Source organism: Apis laboriosa, unplaced genomic scaffold (genome assembly GCF_014066325.1).
Source record: "Apis laboriosa isolate Shangri-la unplaced genomic scaffold, ASM1406632v1 scaffold16_cov148, whole genome shotgun sequence".
Classification (NCBI taxonomy): domain Eukaryota; kingdom Metazoa; phylum Arthropoda; class Insecta; order Hymenoptera; family Apidae; genus Apis; species Apis laboriosa.
In genome coordinates, this window is record NW_025222129.1 from 4,896,972 (window position 1) to 4,907,844 (window position 10,873).

General features: G+C 36.8%; 1 protein-coding gene and 1 long non-coding RNA gene across 6 annotated transcripts in view; both read left to right on the plus strand.

Moving 5' to 3' along the window:
• Nucleotides 1–10,873, plus strand: part of LOC122710967 — a 66,263-nt gene that overhangs the window by 20,910 nt on the left and 34,480 nt on the right. The window lies entirely within an intron of this gene.
• LOC122710963 (cytochrome P450 9e2-like) lies at nucleotides 939–9,921 on the plus strand. 2 transcript variants are annotated; one of them, XM_043929242.1, is made up of 2 exons: nucleotides 939–2,573; nucleotides 3,123–4,943. In XM_043929242.1, exon 1 carries the CDS (start codon nucleotides 1,001–1,003, stop codon nucleotides 2,558–2,560), a length of 1,560 nt encoding a protein of 519 aa, XP_043785177.1. In that variant the 5' UTR covers nucleotides 939–1,000; the 3' UTR covers nucleotides 2,561–2,573; nucleotides 3,123–4,943. The 2 variants fall into 2 exon arrangements, with proteins under 2 accessions (XP_043785177.1, XP_043785176.1); XM_043929241.1 differs by lacking the exon at nucleotides 3,123–4,943 and adding an exon at nucleotides 8,960–9,921 and having other exon boundaries at nucleotides 940–2,573.

The following is a 10,873-nucleotide window of genomic DNA, read 5'->3' on the forward strand; positions in this document are numbered from 1 at the left end:
CTTGAATCAGTCGAATATTTTCATTGTATTCGAATAACACTAATTAAATTGGAATTGTACGAAATGATTTTGATGAGAATTTAATGAATCCGAAATTTGAGTCAACATTTTTCGAAATTTTATATCATAATTATCAAAACGTTTTACTTTTATTTTTATTTTATTTTTTTCTTTTTTTTTGAAAATTTTTATATTCATAATAATATATGCTAAATTAATTTAACGTTTTAAAAATTTCGATAATTTGTTTATATTTGAAAAGATTAATGGTGAACGAAGATTAATTATCAATTTAAATAGTTTGTTTGACGTGTAAATATATGGTAACATTGCGCAATTACGATTGCCTACATTACCATGCAATGTTACAACATTGTGCAACAATATTTTTCTTGCTCGAAATATCTTATCTTTGAAATTATTCTATCTGAATCGATACGCGTCTAGATATCAACAATATATTTCAATCAAGTTTTATCGCCAAATTGTACGAAAAAAAATATTTGCAAGTTTTTATCAAAATTTTCTTGACGCTATCAAAATACGTAACAACAGAATTATATTCAATACCAAGAATTACTCAGATTTTTTTTTTTTATACTAAAATTTATTAAAAAGATTCTCGTACATTTCGTATCTCTCTCGATTAATTAAAACTATAAAAATAAAATAACAAGAATCAAGATCAACTTTCTTTTTCTCCTCCCTTCCTCGAATATACAATTTCTCATTATCAAACGACTAGAATAATACTAAAATAATAAAATATTCCATATCTTATTATTTCTATTATCGCGCACGATTGCAATTATGATTCTAAAAAAAAGAGAAACGTTATCGCAATTCTCGTTTCTCGAGAATTTACTCGAAATATAATACGCAATACACTACAGATGATCATTTGTCTCTTATATAAGCACTCGTCGAGCAACGATTATATTCAGTTGAAAGAATCGCACTCGCGATCAATTGACAAGCTCGGAACAATCCGAATCGAACGATGGATTACCTCCAACTCGGCCTCACCATTTTGGCAATACTCGTGGCCGTCTACCACCTGTCCACGAGGAATCAGAAGCTGTTGAAGAAGCACGGGATCGTGCACATCCCCCCAACGCCGTTCCTGGGCAATATGGGCCCGTTGGTGCGTCGCCAGTGCCACATGGAGGACGTGATCCAGAGGGTGTACGACCTCGAGCCTGAGGCAAAGTACGTGGGGATGTACGAGTTCACCACTCCGTTGATAATAATCCGCGACCCGGAGCTGATAAAAACGATCGGGGTGAAGGAGATCACGAATTTCACGAATCACCGGCCGTTCGTGGACGTGAGGGTGGATCCTATGCTGGGCGAGGTGTTGTTCGCGATGCAGGGCGACCGGTGGAGGGAGCACAGGACAATGCTGAGCTCTCTGTTCACCTCGAGCAAGATCAAGGCAATGTTCGTGCTCATGTCCGATTGCGCGAAAAGATTCGCCGATTATCTGTCGAAGGTGGATCGTGAGATAGAGTTGAAGAGCGTGTTGACCAGGTACACGAACGACGTGATCGCGAGATGCGTGTACGGGATCTCGGTCGACTCCGTGAACGAGCCCGACAATATATTCTACGAGTACGGTCAAGTGGCGTCCCAACTGGCGACGTTCAAGCAGAACTTGATGATATTCGTGCACAGGAACTCGCCCCGTTTGGCCAGATTGCTCAACTTGAAGATCCTGCCCGACCACATAGAGAAGTTTTTCCACCGGTTGGTCGTGGACACGATCGAGACGAGGAGGAGGGAGGGGGTGCACGGGTTGGACATGTTGCAACAATTGGTCGACATGCAGTCGAAGAAAGATTTGGACGGGAAGGGAGGTATGAGCGTGTCCAACATAGCCAATCACGCGTTCAGCTTCTTCTTCGGAAGCGTGGACACCATGGCCACGCAGATAAGCCTGATCGCGCACATGCTTGCCGTGAATCCTGACGTGCAACGGAGGCTTCAGGAGGAGATCGACGAGGTTCTGTCGGCGGGGAGTGACGAGGGTGGGGAGGGGGGTGTTGGATACGACGTGGTGCACGAGATGAAGTATCTGGACGCGGTGATGAGCGAGGCGATGAGGTATCATCCGATTCTGTTGTTCGTGGACAGGGTGTGCGGCGAGACGTTCGAATTGCCGCCCGCCCTGCCGGGCGCCCGACCCTTCAGACTCGAGAGGGGGATGAACATTTGGTTCCCCGTCAAGGCGATCCACCACGATCCCAAATATTTCGAGAATCCGGAGAGATTCGATCCGGAGAGATTTCTCAGGGATGGGAAGAGAATCGCGAGCTCGGGGGCGTACATGCCGTTCGGGATGGGGCCCAGGAAGTGCATAGGCAGTAGGTTCGCGTTGACGGAGATGAAAATACTGCTGTTCAACATCTTGGCCGTGTGCAGCTTCAAGGTCGGGAGCAAGACCACGGTCCCGTTGAAGTTCAAGGAGGGTGTGTTCAACCCGGTCGCTAAGAATGGATTCTGGTTGAAGATCGAGCCCAGGGAGAACTCTTCTTCCGGAGATGTTGCCTCCTCCAGTTGATGGAACGGGGAAAGTTAGTCGATTTTTGTAGGCTCGTTTTTTTAACTCTATTTAATAAGTTATTTCCAAGTTTTTGTTGCAATAGAGGGTGAGGGAGGCAAAAAGAAAAAAAAAAAAAAATTTTAAAAATCATTCGCAAAAAAGAAGCGTATATATACTATACATGAATGTAACGAATGAAATAATAGTAAGTTTCTGAAATTTTTGGTAGTAAAATTAATAAAATTTATAACGTTCGAGAAATGGTTAACAAGTTGATGATTAATCTCTTCGAGATTAATTAGTAATTACAATCGACAATTAGTAATTACTGATTACTTGGGGATATACCAAGATCTCGAAAGAATCAATTGTTGTAATTTTCCATTGTTTTTCGTACGTACAAATTTTTATACAATTCTTAAATAAATTGATTTTTTCTAAAGTTTTTTTTAAATCTTCTTTATTTTATATTCGAAATTATTTAAATATTTTAAAAGAATCTCCGTTTATTCACTTTTTCGATATAAAATAAAGAACAATTTTTATACAATTCTTATTAATCAATTATTTCTTAATTTAGGGAAGAAATCTTTATTTTTCGTGTGCACATCTGTCAAGTTCAATTCAATACAAAGTGCAAACATCGAAAACATCTAAGAGGAAAAAGATCGATACCTCACATTTTTCTCGACGTTCCCAAATTTTTTGGAAGAGAAAGAATCGAGGATCGTTCACAGGATTGCAATTAAAAGAAGAAAAAAAATATCACTGTATAAAGAGGATCGAGGAAGATTTAGATCAATTCGAAGGAGCAACCTTTCAATTACGATGGAGTTCACGTTGGAAATCCAACGTGCACGCAAATTCTAATTCGATTTGCACAGAGTAATTGATGTCCGTGGAAGGAACAACAATTCATCGCGAGGTTTACAGATATCGCCAACAATCCGCCCTCGAAAGGCCGGGTTAATAGGAGATGGTGGACGATAGAGAGATCTGACGTGCATATGGACAGGCTTAATAACAATCCCCCTCCTCCCTTCTCCCACCCTGCCGTGTTTGAATGGAACTAGCTACTTACCCTTCGTAGGAACTCAAAGGAATTAGAACGAGCGTCTTAGTTTGCAATTGCAGTTATACCGTTCTGTATTAATTATTATTATCATGGGCCAGTGTTGGGGAGGGGGGGATATCCTCTATTGCTCAACTCGACATGCCATTTCTAATTGCGGAAATCGTCTAGATCCAGCCGGGGATCCGTAAACGTGTAACGAGGGATTTCTAAAACGTTATCCAATCCAATTCCACGTGAGATTTCGCGTTGTTGGACACAATCCAATGTACGATCGATGGATTTTTCTTTATCTTTTTCTTTTTCGAATTAATTTCTTTTTTTATTGAAATTTCAACGCTTAAAACACTTTTGAACGAATGAAACGAATTTTCGGAAAATTTTAGTGTCGATGATGTGACAGTAACGCGTTTATAGATTGCGATTCTTTTGTGTACAACAATAATGTGCGTAACAATGCGAATTTTTTGATGTTGTTTTTTTTTGTATCGATCAATCTTGGATTAACGTTAATTTAATTTAGAAAATTCGATAGAAGGAAAGAATTTTTAAAATAATATCCTCTCTTCACTTTTCCCGTTTTCTTCTTCGAATCGAGGATAGTAATATCATATATCGAGACGAGAAATGTTAAAATTAGATTTTTATTAGCTACGACCTCACGAAGGAGAAGGGGGTTGATAAACTATTGGTTGCAGGATAATCTTTTAACGCGTAACACTATTCGACTTTGATTAATCAAAATATACGTCGTATTTCGTCCGTTCTGCATCTCTTTTACTCCCCTTCGTTTCGTCTTGGATAGATAATTGGTTGTCAGAAGGTCCTCTATCGGTGAAGAGAACAAGAGAAAAATAAAGAGGGAGGGGGAGGGAGAGGGAGAGTGAGACTGGTCGGATGCCCCGAAGTAAATTGCGAAGGGGTGATTCTGTCCATTGCAATTCGCCTCCAATATATTATCTTATCCTCAGGCTTCATCCTGTTGGGCCGTCTACTTTCTTAAAATTACTTTTTATCAACACTTTGTTTCGCCAATTACCCCAAGTTTTCATCTTTCTCCCATCGCGTTCTCCGTCCGCGTTGCCCTCCTGGAGGAACCATTTTGCCAATTATTGCCAACCACCTTATGGAAATGGACAGCGAAGTGGTTAACACGATGATGCATCGTCCCTCCCTCCCGTGAATTGCATCATTTTATCGTGATTTTTAAAAAAATCTGCGATACTTCAATAGACCTTGAATTATATTCCCTTTTCGTCCATTTTCTTTATAGAAGATTTCTTTTATATTCTTTTTTTTTTTTTTTTTTTTTGCTTATACGAATGATTCTTCTATTTTTAATTTCAACGTTTGTTTGCTCGACGTGGGAAATTTATATATAAATTATATTATGGATTAATATAATATTCATTTTCTTACATTTCCTACGACAAGTTTTTTCAAAAACTTAACATTCATTCGTAAAGATAATATTACATATCTTTAAAAAAATCTATTTTTACCTGTTCATATCAGATTTTAATCAATTCCAATCAAAATTGATCGAACAACGTAACTTCAAATCCTTGAATGTATTAAAGAACAAAAAGAAAAAAAAAAAAAACATCTATACGAAAAAGAACAAAAGTACGTAAATTATCCTAATACGAATAATCGAACAAGACCCTTCAACGAAAAAATTGATCGAAGCGAAACAAAACGAGCGTAACACACACGATATAAGATTATTCCACACTCCCCGCTTCGACCGCTCGAATGTTAACCGATACGTCATCTAGCGTCGAAACGATTAAAACGAAAACTACTACTACTACTAGTTGTACCGCGCTCACCGCTTCTTTTCCACGCCTCCCACGCCTCACCCCCACCTCCTCCACGGCCTAGGGAGGTAACAGATTGGAATCTACGGTTGCCAAATTGATTGTTGGCGATCGATCAACCAAGTTCACGCGGGGGCAGATCGAGTGGCGAGATATTGGCCGTGGTGTGTATATATATATATATATATATATATATATATATATATATATATATCGGACGCGACAAAATGCATCGCGGCCCTCCTCTCTCTCTCTCTCTCTCTCTCTCCCTCCCTCTCTTCCTCTCTTCCTCCTCTCCCTCTCGGATACTTGGCGTTTTCGCGCGATCGATCATCGACAACCGCCATGATCGATACGTTTCCGTTGCCCGATGGCGGAAGTTGCGAAGCCCGCCTATGGATACGCGCCATCCGCCGGCCTGGACACGAGTTTGACACGGGCTGGCCCCCAAGTATTTGGCAAATGGCGACAGATAATCCATAACTGATTCGAGGTCAAGCATCAAGCGGGCTTAATATATTGCCACTGTCGGAAAGGAGGAAAGTTTTTGATCGGTTGTTGGGGGGAGAGGGAGGGTGATAAGGTGCAAGATAGATGGATAGAACTTGTTATAGAAAACTTGTGCACTGTACACGTAAGTTTGCGTGTATTGTACGTGCCTTTTTTTTTCTTGAGTTTACGGTGTTAAAAAGAAAAAAGAAAGGAAAATGCTTTATTTTAAACGATGGTTTAAACGTATGGTACACTCGGTTGTTGGGTTAAGCAGAAGTTTTTATCGTGATTGGTTAATTATGGTTAGTGTTTTTTTTTTTTATGATGAATCTCGAATCAGGTAAATTATAGTCCATTGCACGATTGTTAATTCTTTTCCACGGAATAATTTCGCGGAAGATATCGTTGACGTGAACTTTCACTTCGTCTTTTCAAATTCTGACGAGGAAGAAATTCTTTTTATCCTCGCACAAACGTCGTGTATTACATTGCTAATTAATATTCACCGAGGCGATAAATTATTCAAACTTATTAATCAAGTATAGTTTAACGTTTCGATCGTGTCTTGTTATCTTCGATGAAAATGATGAGTGAAGTCGAATCGACGAAGTCGTGTTTATGCGTACGTATATACGCGTTTAATGGAGGGAAATTTTTGCCTCGAAGGTAGAAGTCGAAGAAGAAAGTGAAACTCTGAAGAATTTGCATTGATAATAATAACGTGCACGTACCATACGTATATAGCTACGTATTTGAAGATTTAACGATGCGAGGTCGCGATGTGGATCAACGAGAGACAAGCCATCCCTTGTCTTTTGTTAGAGAGTTAGTTATTTGGAAACGAAGATTCAACATGGAGGAAACATATTTGCATACACGTATGGGAATGGAATAATGGACGAGGCTGCGAGAATTCTCTTGCCATCATCCCTTGTTTCGTTATTTTCGTTCTTCTTTTTCACATTTCACGTTTTTCTTCTTCTTCTTTTCAGCCTTAAATTTTCCTTCTATTGAGAATATTAATTATATATATATATATGTTTTTGATCAGAGAAGAAATATCTACGAAAAAAATCTTTTTCTATATTGATTATTTTCGAATTTACTTTAACGATATCGCGTATTTAGAAATTTATTTAAAGAAAAATATACGTTTATTATTTAACGAACAAGCCAACGTTTATTCATTTACTTTTTAAGATTTAAAAGTTACGAACTTTGACTGAATAAATCCGATTTCATTCGGATTACACGCGATCTCTCTGTATTACCGTGTTCATGATTAATCAATCGATTAATTAATTAATGAAAAATTATCGTAAAATTACGTGTACCGGTGTTAATTAACTAATTACAAAAAAAAAGGAAAATGATGACACGTGATCAGAGAGGCAAATGGAAGGCAATAATAATAAGGGAACAAAAATTTTCCAACGAGATATATCATTATTCGCAACGTTTTCCAATTTTTCACGCATTTTTTCACGGTTCGGTTGTAAACACGGAATTAATAAAATGATTAAACGGTAATTATGAAAATCTTTGATAATGAGGATCTCTTCGTCACATTTATTATTGCTCTCTATCAAAATTATCTTCACCAGAATTTCCCCACCAATCTTTGCCGGGATTTCACAAATATTTATTAGATATTAGATTAAAATCTCCAATTTGGATTCACGGATAATTTTATTCAGAGATTTGTGTCGATACTTGGAAACGAATATACGGGGTATATCGACTAATTTCAGAATTGTAAATTATAACGACGTTTATGCACCTTGGAGAATAATACGTCACGGTCTATAAACGTTGATTATTTCAAGCTCTGAAGCATCCGTTATGTACGGTAGTAAAGTTGCTACATGCATATTGCAAACGTTGATGCTCCGCTGATTTTATAATATTCTTTTGAAACGGTTGATAGTATCTGTTACAATCGAAATAATAAATTCGACTGCTACGCGATAGTATTATTTATAATACGTTCAATTTTATTCTCGTTTCAGTATATTACAATTTTCATGGGGTATTATTCGTAATTTACGAAACAATATGACGTAATAATTTCGTCGAAAATTTCTTTCGCGTACGAAATAGAAAATAGAAGATTCGAGGGCGAAGAAATTTCTTCCTTGAATTATTTTGTTTAATCGAATTTATTATTATTATTATATTTATTATTATTAAATTATTATTATTATTAAATTATATATGGGAAATTTTCGAAAAAAAATATCGAAATGTTATAATAAATATTCTTGGGCGTGAAAGCAATGATGGTTATTCAATATAAAACAAGGGAAGTTTTAAAATTAGTTTAATTTTAATAAATTCTCACGTGCAACAAGTTTGGTAACAAAGTAACCGGGGAAGTTTCAAATTTTCGACGAGAATCGAGTGATTCCCTTCTTGATCGAATAAAATTTTGAACGAGTAATTCATCGTGTAGAATTATATTAAAACGTTTATGTATTGTTTCAAACAAGAGAAATTTACTAAATGACGATTTCGTATGGTCGAAATCACGTAAAGATAAAAAAAAAAAGTTGAATGAAATGTTATCTAATTGAAATGAAACTTTCACGGATTCTAGGAAATTCCCTCACGAAATATTCGATTTTTCATTAAATCTATATTTAATCGTAACTATTAAAACTTCCCTTGAAGCAAGAAAGTAGGGGAAATATTAAATGTGTATGCGCAGAATGTTTCATTAAAAAATGGGGGCGATCCTATCCTTTTTTCTTAAAAGTATTCCAAGAAATAAATTTCTTAGAAATAAAATAAAATTAGAATTTTATTTAAAACGAATCGAATACGATACCAATCATTTTTAGATATCTATTTTTTTAGATATCTATCTACTCCTCCCTCCCCCTATTCCGTTTCTTCTTTTAACGCAAATAAAAATTTTCCATTAATTTTTTTCCATCAGAAAAACATTTTTTCCATAATAAATTTTATTGCCATGAAAATATTCATTAAATTATGAAATAATAATAATAATATTATATATATTCTTGGTTTTAGAGAATATCATCGCCTCAGGTTGGAAGGATTTGATTTTCTGGATTTCTTACGGAATCAAAATTCCGTTTTCCGGAACGAAATAAAAAGAGAAACGTTTAAACAACCGACATTTCGCTTTTATCAACCAATAACTGGCAGTAAATGGATGGCCTACTTATTTCCTTCGAGTTTTCTCGTTATATTAAAGTTCGAGACGGATTTAATTATACACAACAAGACTCGCTACCAAGATTTCTGCTTATTAGTGTTTGCCTTCGTTAGCCTCGATAAACAATCAACGTCGCTTACCATTGTTTTAAAGCAAGGCGGCGAGAATTTTGATTTCGCTGTAAACATCCTCCGTTGGGGAGATCAGTTTCGAATTAACGAGGGATGGATCCCCGCTTTATCATCGGGACGTTTTCGAGCGTGAGTGGGGAAACGAAATTTTAAGAAAGCGCGATTAGAATCGGTCGAGTATAGTATAATATAGGGAAATATTGTTAAATCGATTGGATGATCGATAAACTTTAAATTTAATAATTCCATTCGATTAATCGAGAAAAGTAATTGGGAATAAACGAGTATTTGCTTATATCGGTGTTTAACATTCGTATAAAAATGTGGGAAGGATTGCAGAAAATTGTGAATACGGACGGATGAATAATTTCCAGTTAATATCGATTTCCAATTTTTAATTACTGCCCTTTTTAAAAAATATTTAATTTTCTAAATGCGCGAATACGCGTATGTATTGGAATGTAATTTTATTTCCCGAGAAAAGAGCTTTGTCAATTTTAATATGATTAAATTTTTAGGGAAGGGGAAAAAAGTGTGTTAAAAAGAGAGAGAGAGAAAAAAAAAACTATAACACCATTCTTTGACAAAGTTCCAATCGTTTCATTCCAATATTTTGCTTGTTACAATAATATCCCAATTATTCAAAAAAAAAAAAAAAAAAAAAAAAGATCCATCGTCAAAAAGAATATCTCTCATATCTTCCTTGAAAATCCATTCTTCAAAATTACTCCAACTATCCAAAAATAATTCCATCACCAATAATTACAATTATCTCACTCCTCTTCCGAGTTTCTAACTCTCAATTAATTCCTCAAAAAAAAAAAAAAAGATAGAAACAAAGAAAATCAAATTATCAGTCGTCCAAAATCTTCGAAATGGAAGAAAGGAAAAAAAAAAAAATTTCATCACGATAATTAATTACACGAGACCATTCCACTCGACTTACAACAACCACCATCATCCAAATCAATTGTCGCGCCGATCATTGATTTTCGATCTCTCGCCCATAGGAAATTGACTCGGGTTAAGGGCGGATTTTTATTAATTACTTTATTGTTCCCTCCAGTATCGATCAATCGTAAGGGATGCACGTATATACAACCGATTGTTTTGCGGGTGATTGGTCGTTATGTGTGGTAGCGCGAAACCCAATAGTCGTCGTTGTTTTTGGTGTCTCGAGGCTGATGGATGGCGGATATCGACTGCATCGCTGCAGGGGCAGAACTGGATGGCTTTCTCATTTCACAAGCCGGGAGAGGGACTTCCGCCGGAACCCAACTCCCAACGGAGACACCGAGAATTCGCTTTAACCCCCTCCTCCCCCTCCATACTTCCCTCCCTCCCTCCCCTCCGAAATTTTCTCTACGTGTAACCAATTCCTCCATTGTTTTTTTTCCCCCTTCTTCTTCTTCTTCTTCTTCTTCTTCCTTCTCCTTTTCTCTCAGAGTCATTCATTGCTCTGTCTTTTCGTCGAATCGTTCGAAATAGAAGAAGGAAACGTATCGTAGCGAAATGGCACGCGTTTCGATTTTGAAGAGTAAACAATTGAAAGGATCGAGGTTTCTTCGGCTTTTAAGCGTGTATGGTTTTGAAAGAAGTAGAATATTCTCTTTATAGAGAATAATTTAATTCATA